This window comes from Sinocyclocheilus anshuiensis, unplaced genomic scaffold, assembly GCF_001515605.1.
Source record: "Sinocyclocheilus anshuiensis isolate Anshui unplaced genomic scaffold, SAMN03320099.WGS_v1.1 scaffold58, whole genome shotgun sequence".
Classification (NCBI taxonomy): domain Eukaryota; kingdom Metazoa; phylum Chordata; class Actinopteri; order Cypriniformes; family Cyprinidae; genus Sinocyclocheilus; species Sinocyclocheilus anshuiensis.
Window position 1 is genome coordinate 2,564,141 of NW_015547688.1, and position 18,534 is coordinate 2,582,674.

General features: G+C 38.3%; 2 protein-coding genes across 3 annotated transcripts; both read left to right on the forward strand.

Moving 5' to 3' along the window:
* The first annotated feature begins 3,200 nt into the window (after window positions 1-3,200).
* On the forward strand, window positions 3,201-10,068 carry LOC107703343 (grifin). Of its 2 annotated transcripts, none has more exons than XM_016505932.1 (4): window positions 3,201-3,294; window positions 5,030-5,109; window positions 6,452-6,614; window positions 9,840-10,068. In XM_016505932.1, exons 1-4 carry the CDS (start codon window positions 3,283-3,285, stop codon window positions 9,882-9,884), a joined length of 300 nt encoding a protein of 99 aa, XP_016361418.1. In that variant the 5' UTR covers window positions 3,201-3,282; the 3' UTR covers window positions 9,885-10,068. The 2 variants fall into 2 exon arrangements, with proteins under 2 accessions (XP_016361418.1, XP_016361419.1); XM_016505933.1 differs by lacking the exon at window positions 9,840-10,068 and adding an exon at window positions 6,729-7,127.
* A 1,202-nt stretch (window positions 10,069-11,270) lies between these two features.
* On the forward strand, window positions 11,271-14,145 carry LOC107703344 (neuropeptide FF receptor 2-like). The gene is made up of 2 exons (XM_016505934.1): window positions 11,271-11,454; window positions 12,216-14,145. Exon 2 carries the CDS (start codon window positions 12,390-12,392, stop codon window positions 13,677-13,679), a length of 1,290 nt encoding a protein of 429 aa, XP_016361420.1. The 5' UTR covers window positions 11,271-11,454; window positions 12,216-12,389; the 3' UTR covers window positions 13,680-14,145.
* The last annotated feature ends 4,389 nt before the right edge of the window (window positions 14,146-18,534 follow it).

Genomic DNA, 18,534 nt, shown 5'->3' on the forward strand with positions numbered 1-18,534 from the left:
TCTGTCTATCTATCAATCTATCTGTGTGTGTGTGTGTGTGTCTGTCTGTCTATCATCTATCTATCTGTCTGTCTGTCTATCTATCAATCTATCTGTGTGTGTGTGTGTGTGTCTGTCTGTCTATCATCTATCTATCTGTCTGTCTGTCTATCTATCAATCTATCTGTGTGTGTGTGTGTGTGTCTGTCTGTCTATCATCTATCTATCTGTCTGTCTGTCTATCGTCTATCTATTTATCTTTCTGTCTGTCTGTCCGTCCGTCCAACCGCCCGCCTGTCTGTCTGTCTACCGTCTATCTGTCTGTCTGTCTGTCTGTCTATCTATCGTCTATCTGTCTGTCTGTCTGTCTTTCTGTCTGTCTGTCTGTCTGTCTGTCTGTCTGTCTGTCGTCGATCTATCTATCGTCTATCTGTCTGTCTGCATACCTATCGATCTGTCTGTGTGTCTGTCTGTCTGTCTCTCTCTATCTATCTCTCTCTCTCTATCTATCTATCTGTCTGTCTGTCTGTCTATCGTCGATCTATCTATCGTCTATCTGTCTGTCTGTATACCTGTCGATCTGTCTGTCTGTCTGTCTGTCAGACAGACAGACAGATCGATAGGTATACAGATAGACAGATAGATAGGTATACAGATAGACAGATAGATAGCTAGATAGATAGATAGATCGATAGGTATATAGACAGACAGAGAGACAGACAGTCTGTCTGTCTATCTGTCTGTATACCTATCGATCTATCTATCTATCTGTATACCTATCGATCTGAATGTCTGTCTGTCTGTCTGTCTCTCTCTCTCTCTCACTCTCTGTCTATCTGTCTGTCTGTCTGTCTGTATACCTATCAATCTGTCTATCTATATCTATCTATCTATCTATCTATCTATCTATCTATCTTCTATCTAACAGCTATCTGTCTGTCTGTATACCTGTCGATCTGTCTATCTATCTATCTGTCTAGTCTGTCTGTCTTCCTGTCTATCTATCGTCTATCTGTCTACCTGTTTACCCATCGATCTGTCTGTCTGTCTATCTGTCTATCTATCTATCTATCTATCTATCTATCTATCGTCTATCTGTCTGTCTGTATACCTATCTGTCAGTATGTCTGTCTGTCTGTCTGTATACCTATTGATCTGTTTGTCTGTATGTCTGTCTATCTATCTGTCTGTCTGTCTGTCTGTATATCTGTCTATCTATTTATATGTCTGTCTGTATACCTATCGATCTGTTTGTCTGTATGTCTGTCTATCTATCTGTCTGTCTGTATACCTGTCTGTATACCTGTCTGTCATCTATCTGTATACCTATTTTATTTATCTATATTTTATCTATCTATCTATCTATCTATCGTCTATCGTCTATCTGTCTGTCTGTATACGTATCGATCTGTCTGTCTGTGTCTGTCTGTCTCTCTCTATCTATCTCTCTCTATCTATCTATCTATCTATCTGTCTGTCTGTCTGTCTGTCTGCCTGCCTCTGTCTGTCTGTCTGTCTGTCTATCTGTCTGTCTGTCTGTCTGTCTGCCTGTCTATCTATCTATCGTCTATCTGTCTATCTGTTTACCCATCGATCTGTCTGTCTGTCTGTCTGTCTGTCTGTCTGTCTGTCTGTCTATCTATCTATCTATCTATCTATCTATCTTCTATCTGTCTGTCTGTATACCTATCTCTCGGTATGTCTGTCTGTCTGTCTATCTGTCTGTCTGTATACCTATCGATCTGTTTGTCTGTATGTCTGTCTATCTATCTGTCTGTCTGTATACCTGTCTGTATACCTGTCTGTCATCTATCTGTATACCTATTTTATTTATCTATATTTTATCTATCTATCTATCTATCGTTCTATCATTCTATCATTCTATGTAAATGTAAGCTTTTCTCACAAGACTCATACACTTAATTTCAAGATTCCTGCACGCCTGAAGCAGACTTCACCAGAGAGTGTTTGATATCACTACAGCACCGACATTAGAAGCGACACGATGTGTCACAATGCTTTGTTTGTGTGTTGTGGTTGATAGTTCATATTAGCATTCTGTTTAGACCCCCACCCACTTCCAAGCCATTTGTTGTCACTGTGTGTCTGGGCTTGTGGTACCCGAGAGGCACCTCACAGCCTCATATGAGATGTAATCTAGCAGGACGGAGCCCCTGGCATGCATGAAGATGACAGCACACTGTGTCCATCCCTACTATCTCAGGGGTGGAGGAGGGTATTTAGGGTGGGGCCCCTGGCCATGTAACCGCCTGGTCAACTGATGAGAATCCAGAGCCAGGGGCCATGTGTGTAGACACACACACACACTGAACTATACAAACTATATACGATCACTGGGAGAGAGTAGAGTGAGTAATTTTGGACATTCAGTCTCCAAAGGCCATTGTAATAAGAGTCTGCTTAGAAGAGCTGTCTGATTTTGTTACTTGCTTTAACTTGGTGCAAAGTTTGAGTGATATTGTGCACAAGACCATGATGTTTTATTAATGAACTTCAAGTATTGTTAAGGCCTAGGTGGTATAGAAATTCAGAGTATTTTGCAGCTGTAAGCAGGGACATACATATGGCCCTGATGAGCTTTAGCGAGCCATTGTGACTAAATGCAGACAGGAAATTCCTGAGAGCTGGCAGATTTGATAGGCTATAAAGCCCAAACAGACACCCACACGGATAGTTGTTTAATCCCCAGGATCAGCAGCCAATCATTCACCGCTACAGAAAAAAAAACATTGCAAAACGTCACATTGCACCTCTCGCACATTGCTGATGTCAACAATTCCTCTCCGCCAACTCCTACAGGAGTCCCGGGCGGCTGAAATACGGCCATCAAAATCACATTATCTTCCCCCAGATAATGTATACACTCCATTGGCTGAAAAACAAATCCTGTGATTCATTTCAATAGTGATGTTTTGTGTTGCATAATGAGCGATGGATCGTTAACCACATCATTATTTCCATATACTGTTTCCATTATATCTGCAATCGTGTTTATGCAACTGGTGAAGTACCTGAAATGCTTCGCCGGTAATTCTGACCTAATGTTATTTCTGGTTGCCTATCACAAGCCTCCCATGTGGCCTAAGGCAAAGCTATTGTATTGCATTGTATTTCTACGCTACATTTTTTTAAATGCATGAACCTGCCACACACAAAAGCCCATTTTGCAGCCTAGATCCTGCTAAGCTCACCCTCACGTGGTGTTGCCCTCTCTTTAAATGACCCCTCACTGCCAAAACATATCCAGCTGGAAGCTGATCAATAGACGGCCCTGCCGACAAGATGGCATTACGGGTAAGGAAAACACCGTCTGCTAACCTGCGAACAGAATCAGGTCAAGTTTGCTTATTGTGTTCAAGTAACAGCTAAGTATTTCAAGATTTAGTGATGCTAAAATGTGCTTGAGCACATAAATGGAAAGTTGCTGATGTGATTAATGCAGTTTTCGGTCTGGCATTGGTCTTTAATTTTAATAATATAATATTTGATTTAAAATGCATACCTTCTTCTCCTCTAAGATGGTGGCGTGACACTTAACTCTTCTGCATAGCTCATCACTCTCTCTCTCTCTGCAAGCTAAACTAATGATACTTTAATTATTTTCCATGCGGCTGCACTTAAAGTAATGGGGGCATTAAAACAGGCTCAGTTTTGATCTGAAGAACACTCCATCACTACCTGTGAAACTCCAGAAATCAGCTTGCTTTCCTTTCCAATGTCATTGAGAGGCTTTTAAACAACCAATGATTTTTGATAAGGCTCCAAATCTGCACTTTTCTAGTTCACAGATACTGGTTGCTGCTTGCAATATATGTTCATATATGCTGCATGAAATCTCAACCATATCTCTGCAAGCAGTAACCGGAGTCTGACGCCTAGCAGTGATGAGCACAGGAAGCATGACGAGTTTTGCAATTCCCCTCAGTTACCCAAACAGTCCTCGCTCTGTGGCACCAAGCACTATGAAAGTGGCTCATAATCCAGATAACAGAGCATGCGGCACAGCATAGTAGCACATGAACGTCTCAGATAAAACAGGTGCTGGCCAGTGGAGCTGAGCTGATAATGTGGATGCAGGCGACGTCTCACCTATGCTCAAAGGAACGTCATCGTCTAATGTTCTTTCAGTCATTGCTGAGTTCAGTTTTCTATGTCTGCCTGATTTCTGCCAGCTAGCAAAGTATTTGTATATGTCCATGTGCTATCTAAACTGCTTTCATCAGCGTAACATCAGAGAAGCAAATACTAAGCGCGCATTGTTCTAACAAAGGAGGGTTATAGATTTCAAATAAACAACATTTTTATTTATTTATTTATTTTTCTTATTTGTTTTTATTTATGCTATGCCTTTATATATTTTGCATTTTGCAAACTGGGATTTTGCTGACTTCATTAGGCAATTCATTTTTAAGCCTTGCACGGCAAAAAATAAATAAAAAAGAAGAAGAAGAAAGAAAGATGGGATTTCATTCAGCAGTGAAGAGTGGGATCAGTTACTGACAATCCTGGCAAGCTACTTTATCTGCATGAAAAACTACTGCTTGCTTGATTATTAATGTCACAGCTTCAGGCTACAGAATATTGCTTTAACGTCTTCATTTCTTTCTTAAACGGTGATAGCCATGCAGTAAAACAAAGGTCTATTAATTCATGATGAAGTCAGAGATGAGATTCCTGAATGGAAGCCTTTGGTAATTGGACAATTATAGCTCCTAAGCACCCTGGGTCGCCTGAACCGTAAATACTCTACATTAGTGATAGATCAATGCTATAGGCTTATATATCTGCTGATATAGGCCATCTGGACATTATCAGCATTATCCAGAATCTACCTACAGCCAAGTCAATGAATTTTATAAAATATATATATATATATATATTTGTGTATATATACATTATATGCTGGAATGATATTAGCCTCTATTATCAGTATTGTCATAAACATCATCCTTTTGAAAAACCCTAAATGTACTCTCTACTATTCAGTGAAAATGATGATGCTTGTTATGTTTTTAATGTTTTGTAACAGTTTGAGGCATCCTGTCCTGATGGTCTATGTCCAGGATGGAGTGTCATCCTGAAAGGAGAGACCCCAGCAGAAGCCAGCAAGCAAGTATTAAATTCCTCTCCAGCTAACAGGGAACGTTCCAGTAATGCTAATAGAATGTTTCTTCAGAGCTATCTGGTTTTTAATACAATTCTGAAAAGTTAGCACAAAAACATTTATGCATCATTTATAGAAAGTTTTTCTGAAGTATGTTATTGTCTAGGCATTACTACTTAATAGTTTTGGGTGGTTTGGAGCCTAGGTCTTCAACTCTGCTCCTGGAAATTCACTGTCCTCCCAAGTTTATTTCCAGCTTGTTTTATCACACTTGTCTTTGATGCTCCAAACAATCTTGAGGGCCTTAATTAGCTGCTTCAGGTGTGTTTGATTAGGGTTGGAGCTAAACTCTGCAGGACAGTGGGTCTCCAGGAGCTGAGTTGAAGACCACTTATTTAGAGAACATTCAGCAACTTTCCCAAAATGTCTGCAAAATAATACAATTGAATATTCCCTTTAATGTTGTCCTTAGCGTTCACATATCCAAGAAAAAACAAAACATTTTTAATTATTTATAAATAATGTTTTCAGAACTTAATGGGAATGTTAGGAAAACTTTCTAAGAACATATATTTGTTATCTGGACTAAGTGTTATGCTAATGGAATACAATAGATGACAGTTACTTTTGTTATCACTATTCAGAATGGATCATATAAGCCAATGAGCCATGCAAGAGAGAGACCATAGCTAAAGAAATCTAATAAGGTCATCTGCTTGTTTGACCGTGTGTTTTAATATACCTGCTTTACGTGTCTTCAGTGTTTTTGAGTCGTCTATTTTTTCCCGTCACACCCTCCTCCTCATGTAAAACGTGTTCTTTGAGAATGAAAATATCAGTACCGATCTTCTTTTTTTTTTTTTCTTGAAACAGAAACATCTACAATCTCGGAGTACGAATAACTCATACTGATGAATTACTCATTCATCAGGTTGATTATAAAGAATAACTGCAATGAAGCCAAATACACAGCTGTAATTAAAGAGAAGTATATGTAGCAATAGTAATGTGACAATCATAGGAGACAAGCACATGCAGCAATTAATTTATATGCTATTTTATACATAACACCGAATGGAAGAGATTTCTCCTGGGATCCATTCAGATGCGGTTCAATTATTATTCCTATACAGAAACAGATACAAGCTAAAATATCGTCTGGGTCAAACATGATTTTTTTCCATCATTTCTCGTTTAGCATTCACTTGTAGGAGAGTGATGGAGAAACGCTCAAACGCAAGTGCCTCATCTTAGCGCAATGATAGGCCTTCAAGCAGTGGTCTCAGGTTCAGTATTGGTCAAAATGATTTGTTCATTATAGCGTATGTGTCTTTCTCTGTCCTCAAGGTTTGAGATCAATTTCCTGTGTGACCGCGATGACAGAATAGCCTTCCATTTCAACCCACGCTTCACTGAGTCAGATATCATCTGCAACTCCTACATGGCCAACCACTGGGGGCAGGAGGAGAGTTGCAGCAGCTTCCCCCTCGGGATAGAAGAGCCTTTCCAGGTGATAAAGCATAACGAGCACATTTTTATTGACAAAGTATCATGAGCAGCAGGAATTATGTTTGATTATGAGTGAGGATGATTTAGTCAGCATCGACTCCTTGTCTCTCAACAGATTGAAATTGACTCTTGACAATGATAACTTCCATGTTTACATTGACGAAACCAAGGTGATGCAGTATAAACACCGTGTGGAAGACCTGAAGACCATCACAAAATTACAAGTGGTCAATGACGTCAATATCTCCTCTTTAGAGATCACCAAAAAACATTTTTATTAAGTGGTGGGCATAAGGCAAAACAGATGATTCATTTGGAGTGAGCCTTGTGTTTGTTTATAGTGGGTTATTGTTTTTTGCATCTCTGTTTACACACCTTTCAATACTCATAATTATCCTCTTGGGTTAATTATCCACTGTAAAGGTGTGATTATTGGCATTGATATGCCTTACCTAAACTTCATATTCATATGCATTTGTGAATAAATGGAAGGTTTGAAAAGATTCCTAAAGGACTCATCTGGGTGACTCAGAATTTGTTTTTCCACAAAATCAGTGTCAAAAATAGATGCTCAGATCCATCTGGGTCTGCTTATGATGAAACATCCTAAGAAATCAATACTAAAATATGCTCACAAATAAATATGCTTTATTAATACATATATGAATATACATTTCATTGAAAAACAACAAAACATCGATAGTCTTGTTCTACTGTGACATCACATGTGTTCTCAAAGAACCCGAAATATGTTTTACTTTGTCTTTGCACTTAAGCATTTTACTGTAGCATGCAAGTTTAAAATGTTACAAAGCACACATATGACAATTAGTCAAACTAACATAAAACTCTTAGTACTTAAACCAGTCTTCCAATATAAAACATACTTATAATGAATAAAAATAAGTATACAGCATGTAGAAAGTGTACAAATACAAATGAACAAAATATGACTAGCTAAACTTTCTCTTAAAATAAATAAATTCATTTTTATACATACTTTTTACTGTTCAAAATATGGGGTTGGAAGGCTTTTTTTTTTTTTTTTTGAAAGACATCACTAATGCTCACTTATGAAATAATAATTAATAAATAAATATTATTTGAATGTATTTTAAAATGCTATTTATTCCTGTGATGATAAAGCTGAATTTTCAGCATCATAGTCTTCAGTGTCACATGATTCATCAGAAATCATTCCTATATGCTGATTTGCTGCTCACAAAACATTTCTTATTATTATTAACATTGAAATATGCAGTGTTGGGGGTAACGCATTGCAAGTAACGCGAATTACGTAATCAGATTACTTTTTTCAAGTAACTAGTAAAGTAACGCATTACTTTTTTAATGATAGCTAATTAAATGGAGAATTCGGCAGGCAAAACCATCTCTACATTATTGTCATGAACTCCACAAGTTATGTGACTGACTCACGAACAAGTCAGATGGGAACTTCATCCCCAAGAAGGATATCAAGAGATCAAGCAGCCACTTCACAGCTGCTATGTTTCACTCTCTCGAATGTCTTCACAAGCTAAGTTCCATTTAATGCTCTCAGGTTATTTGCAACATGCGTGTTGCTAAGGCTATCTGTGTTGCTTGGGCTCATTAAGTTGTTTTCAGTTAAATGCTTGTGCTAGTTCATGCATGTGCGTTATTTATCTGTTGTCACTGGCAACACGCTGTCGTTGCAATATGCTGCGCTTAACGGGGGTAATGTCATTTCATGCATTCTGAGTTACATATTCCTCGTATGTGTAAACATACCTGGCAAACAAGCTCATTCTGATTCTGATTCTGAATTAAGTGGGGGCGTATATGCTTTCATCAGTGTTTTTTGTAACGTGACTCAAAATAACAGTGCGACTACCTGAAAATGATTTTACTGTTATATAAACACAGATTTGTGAGCATTGGAATTGAATTGTTAGAATAAGCATGCAACTCACATTGTGCTTGTCATCACAGAATCTAACCAATGAGAATAAAGTGTGTCGTCATCAAGGCTTTTGCAGTGCTTGACCTAGGCGGCTGGTCCCATTTTGCTCTCGCCGTACTTTGAATGCACACGTGATCGTAGGGCGGCTGCAGCGCCGATCAAAGTTGGACAAGTATTTTAATGTAACCAGAATGCATTGTTTATTGACAGGCGGCAGCCGATCTTTGCGGCGCCGCATGAAGTCAAACAAGCCTAATATCTCTAAAGAGTGTGTTTTTCACACGTGATCATAGGGCGGCTGCAGCGCCGATCAAAGTTGGACAGAAGTATTTTAATGTACCCAGAATGCATTGTTTTTGGCAGGCGGCAGCTGATCTTTGCAGCGCTGCATGAAGTCAAACAAGCCTAATATCTCTAAAGAGTGTGTTTTGGATGTGAGGAAAAGAGAACAGTAACTCGTGAAACTGGGGAACACGCTTGTCCCAGAGCTATCTGGTTGTTATTCGGAACATGCTTGTTCTGAAAGCTGTAGTTGTACTGGCAACATGCTTGTTCTTAAGTTATAGTTGTATTGTTGGGAAACGCTTGTCCCAGAGCTACCTGGTTGTTATTCGGAACATGCTTGTTCTGAACGCTGTAGTTGTATTGGGAACATGCTTGTTCTTAAGTTATAGCTGTATTGTTGGGAACACGCTTGTCCCAGAGCTACTTATTCGGAACATGCTTGTTCTGAAAGCTGTAGTTGAATTGGAACATGTTTTTCTTAAGTCTAGCTGGTGTTATTGAGAATGCTGCTTAAGCTGTTAAGGTATTGGCAACATATTTATTGGTCAACTGTTAAGGCAACAGAATTGTTGCTACAGGTTATGCGGGTTTTGGCAACATATTCGATTGGTCATTGGTTAAGGGCAATATGCTTAAGGCTTGAGATTTTCTATCAGTTTGTGTTGGGGGATATCAGCATATGGTTTTGTTTTGGGGGGGTTATCGCTGCTCTCCCTGCTCTCATCCATGCTTGCATTACTTTTAAAAGTAACTTTCCCCAACACTGGAAATATGTTGAAATATATGTAGATTTTTTTTTTTTTTCACAATTAACTGATGAATTGAAAGTTGAGAATAGAAAGAATTTTGTAACATCATAAATTTGTTTACTTCCAATAAACAAGTAAAAATGGAAAAAAATCTTACTGACCCCAAACTTTTGAAGAGTAGTACAGTGATAAGTGGTCACAAATCTTGCTCTAATCAATGATAATGCACTGTGTTCTCATTTTTTGGCAGAGACTCCACATGACGTCAACGATTGGTGAGAGTGCTGATGTGTAGCCTAACAGCAGGCTGGCTAAACATAGCTCAAACAAAGTGCTTTAACAAAGTACATTACATCATAAGGGCATCACATCATATAATATTACAGCCTAAAAAGCCATTAAAAGCTGATAATAGACTGTATACAGGTTCCCACTGTGACAACTTACCCCATACAATGTGAGACAGTAAATGTCTATATAAAGCAAACTTTCTTCAATAGCATTAATAATTCATTACATTTATATAGTGCTTTTCTAGGCACTCAAATCGCTTTACATTGTGAGGGGTATCTCCTCATCCACCACCAGTGTGCAGCATCCACCTGGATGATGCAACGGCAGCCATAGTGCGCCAGAACGCCCACCACACACCAGCTTATTGGTGGAGAGGAGACAGAGTGATGAAGCCAATTAGCAGATATGGGGATTGTTAGGAGGCCATGATGATCAGAGGCCAATGGGCAAATTTGGCCAGGATGCCGAGGTCACACCTCTACTCTTTTCGAAAGACATCCTGGGATTTTTAATGACCACAGAGAGTGAGGACCTCGGTTTAACGTCTCATCTGAAGGACGGTGCTTGTTGACAGTATAGTGTCCCCGTCACTATACTGGGGCGTTAGGACCCACACAGACCACAGGGTGAGCACCCCCTGCTGGCCTAACTAACACCTCTTCCAGCAGCAACCTAGTTTTCCCAGGAGGTCTCCCATCCAGGTACTGACCAGGCTCAGCCCTGCTTAGCTTCAGTGGGCAACCAGGCTCGGGCTACAGGGTGATATGGCTGCCAGGGTAACATATAAGCAATATTAAGTAAAAATCAGTGTCTCCTGTGGCTATGACTGCACTTGCTTGATGGTGCAGCACTCTGTGGCTTAAGAGCAGTGTGTTATCACAGTTTGTTTTATGTTTTCAAAGCAGGGTTTTCTTGTGTGGACGTTTTTTCCACTCATGCTCATTAAGTTTGGACTGGTGGATCACACACATACATGCTGATCAATACCATCACTCTGGACTACGCTATCGACTTGAGCTCCATTGATCAAACTGTTTGGTGTGCTTGTTTGTTTTGGTTTTAGGCATGTTTGTGTGTTTTTATGTAGGCCTACTTTTTTTTCTAAGTAAGGTGAACATGTTATTATTTAATTGAATGACGCAGCTGGTCATGTGATCTCATGGACGCACCCATGATGTGGCGACCCCTTACATGTAGAATAAAACTGATTTTTCTTGAACAAAAATCTCATTTGTAGAGTCTTCATTTCCTGCGAATATTCAAAAACCTATTAAAAAGTGCTGTTCCTTTGGTTATGTGTACAACTTTTTTAATTAGCAAAACATTGGTGAGTGCCACTTTAATTACACAGCCACTACACCTCGGTGTGTGCGGAGCGATGAGGTGAATGAGAAAACTGCTCCCATCACATCAGAGACACACAGCAGCTCCGCCAGCAGAGTCGTGTTCGCCGCATCCGCAGACTCTCATTTCTTCCCATCAGCTGGAGATGAAGGAGAAGCACATTGAACCCAATCCTTCCTCTGACTGCACATGACGCGCTCTCACCTGCTACTGCACACATATCGTCGGTATGTATTAATATTTCTCAAACTCATTCATTTTGATGCAGTTTAGGCTGTATTGTGCATTCAGTAATTACTCTAATGCATGACAGAAGTAAATAAGGAGAAAGTGCCTTAACTTACGGAGACAAACAGGAAAATTTGCTTTAAAACAGTTGGATTTTCGACTCAGTACGCAATTTATTCTGTTTAAGCAGCTAGATTTAGAGATTTATTGTGGCTCCAGATCATTCGCTCCTGAGAGTTTGCGTATAGGCACAGTTTAATCTTGCTTGATTTTGAAGAAAAATAAGCATGCAATATTAAAAGACAGAGATATATGTCATATTTATTATTAATCAGTACTAGCCTGTGCTGAGAGTTCATTTGAATTATTTCTGAAGACCAGTAACACAAATGCCTGTTTTCCCTTGTGGTTTTGTTTGTTGGTTACAAATACGTAGCTCAAAACGGTCTGAAATGAAGAGTATGATTTTGCTAAATGGTGCCCTTAAGAAGCATCACACAATGTCACACACAATTTATCCTGCTTAAGCAGCTGACTTATTGTGGTTTGCATAATTCACAATGTAATCTAGCTAGACAAATAAGAAGAATGTGGAGAAAAAATGAAAATGTAATATAATGTAAAAGACAAAGTTATTTGTGATATTTATCATTAATCAAGCACTGTATTTTAAGGCTTACAGTTTAGTCAGTGCAATTGCTTGGATTTCTTGTTATCTTGTAATTTCATTTCCTTGCTAATGTGTGTCATGTTTCCGTAGAGGGTGGTTGGCTAAATGATGGATTTCATTACCTTACTGGTTTTGGCTGAAGATGAAGATGCCTTGAGCTTTAGCAATCGACTCTGGGATGTCTGAAGCAGCCTTTGGATTCTAACTACCGCATATCAAAACATCATAAATATCCCCCGAACATTTACGAGAAACAAAAGGAATATGAATTTCACCACAGGCTTGCTGAAAAAAGAGCATATGCTCTCAAACGCCTTGCTGTCCTTGAACGCCTCTTTCCCCGGTGCCGAGGACTTCGCGAATGATGTTTTCCTCCACCAGAGTGGAGAGCTGGAGAGACTGCTGCTGCTGACAATCAAAGAGCCCACCACTATCGCTCTCACCGTCATGTATTCATTATCATTTGTGGTGGGCTTCATTGGAAATCTCATGGCCATTCGAATGCTCACCTGCCAGAAGAATAAGAGGATGCAGAGCATCAGTGCCACCCAGAGTTTACTCATCAACTTGGCAGTGTGTGATCTGATGGTGGTTTGCATTTGCATGCCCATCACGCTCGGCCACACCATTTACACTGCATGGGTGTACGGAGACCTCCTGTGTCGGGCCGTTCCCTTCATCCAGGCTGTGTCCGTGTCTGCAAGTGTCCTCAGCCTGACCGTCATCAGCATCAACCGATACTACAGCGTTCACAGCCCATTCAATTCCCTCTCGTACTTCACCCAGAAGAAGATCTACATCACCATCGTGTGCGTTTGGATCCTGTCCTCGGCCATTTGCGCACCTTTACTCTTCATGATCAAGCTGGACGAGATCCACTTAATCGACATCGCCGTGCCAATCTGCAGAGAGCTTTGGCCACAGGCGAGACTCAAGCAGGTCTACAACGTGCTCCTCTTCGTAGCTCTCTACTGCATCCCCGTAACCTTCAACCTCATCATCAGTTTTCTGACGGGAAGGAAGCTCTGGAAGGCTTCTCATCATTTCGACGATTTTGATCCACACAGCCATGCCATGCACGCTTCACATCTGAAGATGCGCAAGAAGATCGCCAAGGTGGTGGTCACTTTGGTCCTCTTATTCGCCGTCTCCTGGCTCCCGCTTTACATTGCAGACATCCTGATTGACCGCGAGATTCATCCACCTCACTGGGTTCTGCAGAGTCGTCCTTTTGCGCAGTGGCTGGGCCTCACTAACTCCAGCCTCAATCCCATCTGCTATTGTTTCTTGGGCGATTTGTACCGCTCTGCCAGAGCAGTCAGGTCCAGGTATCATCAGAGAATGCTTTCCGTCCTTAGATCCTCCAGCTCTTTTAAACTGTCCAGTTTGCTTTCTCTCAAAAAGCAGAAATCTGGCCGGCGACAGGGTGCCGTGAGCCAGGTGTCTGTGGAGACTCTTTCTGATTGGTGTTCCAACAACAGCCAAATGGTGTCTCTCCAAAGCCTCTCAGAGAAGATAGTGTCTACAAGCAATCCTGAGTTATCGAACTTGTAGTCAGGGTGCATAGTACCTAAAAGGACGCAGGGCACTTATAATTTGCTTTGTAGTACTGTCAAAAAGCATGTGATTCTGATGATTTGATGCAACATCAGCATAGTTTGTATTCATAACTAACTGTCCACAGTTACATTGTATCGTTGCATATATTGTACATGAATAAAAGTTGCTTGATGTAAAGTGGGACTTCCTGTAAATAAAGGACGGTTTTGTATAGACATCACTGACACAGATTGTATATATATGCCCAATTAAGGCCTGTTCATACCGACAAATGTTTGAATGCGAAAATTCAGTGCGATAAATATTTTAATTTTAATGAACAGCTGTTCAGACCAACATGAACATTCGTATGCTGTCAATGCGATGGAATTTTTTTTACGGGGAGATGTTCTAATCTCTTTTCAGTTGGACAGCGAAGAAAACAGTCCAACCAATGAGATTCTCACTTTTGGTCACATGCCCAGAGCCACTGCTGTTATATGAAACTACTACATTTGTCTCTTGTATTTGGTGTTGTTTGGTAAACACCATAGTGAATACAAAAATCTGAACAGCAGTTTGAAAATATGTACTTTTGACTTCGATTCTTCATGTGTCGGAAATGGAAAGTTGAGCAGCACTGCTTTGTGTAGTGAAGAAACCAAGGTATTTACGTTTTTTTTTCTATAAGCACTATCTACTGCCTGTGAATTTGCCTGTCTGCTGTTTTTTTTTTTTTTTTACTCACAAATCACATGCAAACATAAAACCAATTTTTCTTATAGAACAGTTGTGGACAGGCCTTTACTTGGCACCACAAAGCAGGAGAGGTGTATTTTAAATCTGGAGTTTTCAAACTGGGGGCCCCACAAAGGCTCCACAGAATAAAAGATTTTACATAATATATTATTTAATTATAATAATTTAATTTATCATATTAATTAAACATGTTTAACGCAATACTCTTAAACACATTTACTGAATTTGATATTATTAGTTTCATTCTGCTTTCTACTGACAGCCAAGTTTAAGAGACAAATTTGCATCAAGTTTTGTGAAAATATAAATTTATTTCAAAGTAGCCATCTTTCTTTCCTTATGATTTACATATGTTAAATACTAGTTTATATTTGTATCTTTCTGAAGAGTTTCTCTTTGCCACCATTGCCTTTAACGTAAAGCCATTAAGGCAAAATTAGCTAATGTATAAAGCTGCTATGAAAAATATTATTTATTGTGAAAAGCACTTCTGTAATTGGAAATAAAAATAAAGCTATGCATCTAACTGTACTTTAATATTGGTTAAAAAAGAAAATACTCTGTAAACTTAAGTGAAGTGAATGTCTTCTAGATATTTAATTATTTGCTTTGGCTTTAGTGCAATGACAATATAAAAGTCAGTTATTTCTATATTCTATTCATTATTCTATTATCTGTTATTTCACACATTTAATGTGTTTCTCATACAGTGTAAATATGTCAATGTATGAATACATGCCATTATGTTTTAGGAAAGGAGACCCTCACAATCATCATATCGGGGTCCTTGACTTAAAAGGTTTAAAAACCCCTGTTTTAAATTATGGTGGATGAAAAAAACTTGTTATTGTACAGTGTTTTCAATCGATTTTCCATTCTATCTCTATGATCATATAAACGTACATTTGCATTCACAAAAAAAATCCTACTTGTTCAAGAGTTTCAAGCGTGCATGAATAAAATGAAGGTCAGACAGAATGTAAAGGTTCTAAATGCCATGTGAAGATTCATAGCAATTCGATGTCATTAAATGTACTGTGCTTGATTGTGAATTATTACTTGCCTTCTTCAATAAAACCAACGTGAATAGAATCAGATATATTTCACCAAGTAGAGCTGCCCTTCTACACACCAAAGTATATAAGAATATATCAATCATCAATGAAAAATCTACATAACAGAATTAATTATATATATGCAAAAATGTCAACGATTCTGTGTTTTTCTGTCAATATGGGGTGCTGTGTGTACATTAATGAGGAAAAAAAAATTAACTTAAATGATTTTAGCAAATGGCTGCAATATAACAAAGAGTGAAAAATTTAAGGGGGTCTGAATACTTTCCGTACCCACTGTATATATATGATAAAAAATGTCCTTTTTGTTGACATATTATCAATGACATTGTAGGAACACTACAATAACAGTAATAAAAGAGTTTACATGAAGCCATATATATTACATGAATCCTCTTCTCAGCAGGAGCTCCATCTTTATCTTCCACAGACATGTGATCACCAACACTAGCACTGCCCTTCATATTCATTTTAATTCTGATTAGCAACTGTCACATCACTCAATATGCAGAATGGGGCTTGATTAGCCTATAAGTATTTCACTTTAGTAAGAATGAGCGACTACTGAGAGCAGATATTGGAAGCTGATGAATAGTAATTCTGTTCAGGAGAGATGCCGACTGCAGTAGTTATTAGCCTGAGCTCAGTAGCACGTCTTTCATAGGAACGGGGTGTAATAGAAAACACAAGGAGCACTTCTTGAATAAAAGGGAAAAAAACTCAATCAGTGAATGTCTTCGAGAGATGGCAGATGTTATCATCCCTCAGATGCACTGGCATTATAAGCTTACAATCTGAGACTTTCTGTATAAAGTGATATTTTATATTTACCATAAAGAATATTCAGAATCAAATCGTTGCTTTCATCAAACTTTACTAAATATGACAAATTAATTGCTTTGTTATTTTAGTATAATTCAAAAACAAACAAATTAAATTTGTAGTCCAAGTCTACACTGAGATCCATTGTCATGGTTTTAATGAAGAGTTACAAAAAAAGTACAGGTTAATTTTTTAATCTTAACTAATATACCACAAGTTTATTGAATGTCTTGCAGGTTTGTTTTTTCTTCATTGAAAATAAAATGTTTAAAATTAAGAAATAGTTAGGACATAAAACGAATTCAGAATTTCATATTCCAGATCACTAATGAAAGAAGCATATGTGTGACACTGATTGTGTTACTCTTTGTTCAGACAGTCTTCCACTGAAGCTCACAATGCTCTATGGATCATCTCAAATCATGCTGGAGAACATCATCTTCAGGTTTGCTCATCAAGTAACAAATCAAGAGAGCCATGCTATAAATATCAAATATCAGATGAGTTTGTTCTGTGTTATTGTTATGTATTAAAAGAGTGCAATTGCCAATTACACAGCATGTTCTCCAGTCCAACCCAGGCTGTGCTGCATTTTATCTCTTTTCAATTATGTAGTCAACTAATTGTATTCACCCAATCTTGGCATGGCTCAAATGAAACTCAATCAGGCATTTCAAATTCATTTTCTGCACCCTTTATATTTAAGAACATTATATGCCAAATCTGCTTAAAGTATAAATATATCTACATAAAAATAAAAGTGTTACAACCACTGATCTATATATGACTGGAATATGGCGGCACGGCGGCTTCACTTTCATGATGTCATGAGAAATCCAGTTCTCTATTATAGATCAGTGGTTACAACCCACTACACACACTCTATATACACTTTATATACACATACAACACACTATACGTGTGTGAGTTTTGAAAGCATTTAAAAAAACAACCTTGAGGGGGTCAACTCCTGTCATGTCAGTGGGCTCTGGTCTGTCACTGAACAGATCATTTCAAAGCCCTGTGTATTAATAAGGAGTTGATTCCCCCAACTGCTTCTACTTGGACGTTCTCCACTAGATGTCGGAACATGGCTACAGGGATTTGCTCTCATCAGTGCACTGATGTTGGCTGATGGAGGCTGGCTCGCTGTCATTACAATAATCCATTCCAAAGGCCTGGGCTTTGTGCAGACCAATAAAAGTTCCTCCAAGATAAGTTAAATTATTGTGCAATATTTTTTATAATGTTACAACCCACTCCACCAACTATTATTTTAGTACGCAATTCAGGAATAACAACTTTAATCTGTAGCAAATTAATATGGGAACAGTATATGAAAATTAAAGATAAATAGTGCAAAAAAGTGTACAGTATCTCACAGAAGTGAGTACACCCCTCACATTTTTGTAAATATTTTATTATATCTTTTCATGTGACAACACTGAAGAAATGACACTTTGCTACAATGTAAAGTAGTGAGTGTACAGCTTGTATAACAGTGTAAATTTGCTGTCCCCTCAAAACAACTCAACACACAGCCATTAATGTCTAAACCGCTGGCCACAAAAGTGAGTACACCCCTAAATGAAAATGTCCAAATTGGGCCCAAAGTGTCAATATTTTGTGTGGCCACCATTATTTTCCAGCACTGCCTTAACCCTCTTGGGCATGGAGTTCAATGTGAGGGGTGTACTCACTTCTGTGAGATACTGTATATATACTAGTACCATTCAAAAGTTTGAGTAAGATTATTTAATGTTTTTTGAAAATCTCTTATGCTTTTGAAAGCTGCATTTATTTGATTAAAATTCTGTAAAATAGTGATGTGAAATATTTTAGTGTAAAAGTTAGACTTTTCAAATTTGTAAATAAAACAGATTAAGTAGTTTTTACAATAACTTAAAAATTGTACTTAAGAATTTCACATTTAATTCAATGTGTTCTTTGTAATTATTTGTGAAATGTAGCCATTCCTGAGTGAAATTTGTTTCAAAGTAATCTCTACATCATTTTTTCACTGTACAGTTTAAAAGAACTGTTTTCCATTTTTAAATATACTTTATTCCTGTGATGGCGAAGCTGAATTTTCAGCAGCTATTACTCCAGTATATTTAGTATCACGTGATCCTTAAAAAGTAATTTAATATGCTGATTTGCTGCTCAAGAAACAATTCTTATTATTATCAATGTTGAAAACAGCTGTGCTGTTT

What these genes read in the sequence shown, in the direction of transcription:
- LOC107703344 (XM_016505934.1), top strand. Translation starts at nt 12,390, where the DNA reads ATGAATTTCACCACAGGCTTGCTGAAAAAAGAGCATATGCTCTCAAAC.
- LOC107703343 (XM_016505932.1), top strand. An exon ending in ACCCCAGCAGAAGCCAGCAA is followed by an intron (nt 5,110 to 6,451) that starts GCAAGTATTAAA and finishes TCTGTCCTCAAG; the next exon opens with GTTTGAGATCAATTTCCTGT. An exon ending in GGATAGAAGAGCCTTTCCAG is followed by an intron (nt 6,615 to 9,839) that starts GTGATAAAGCAT and finishes ATTTTTTGGCAG; the next exon opens with AGACTCCACATGACGTCAAC.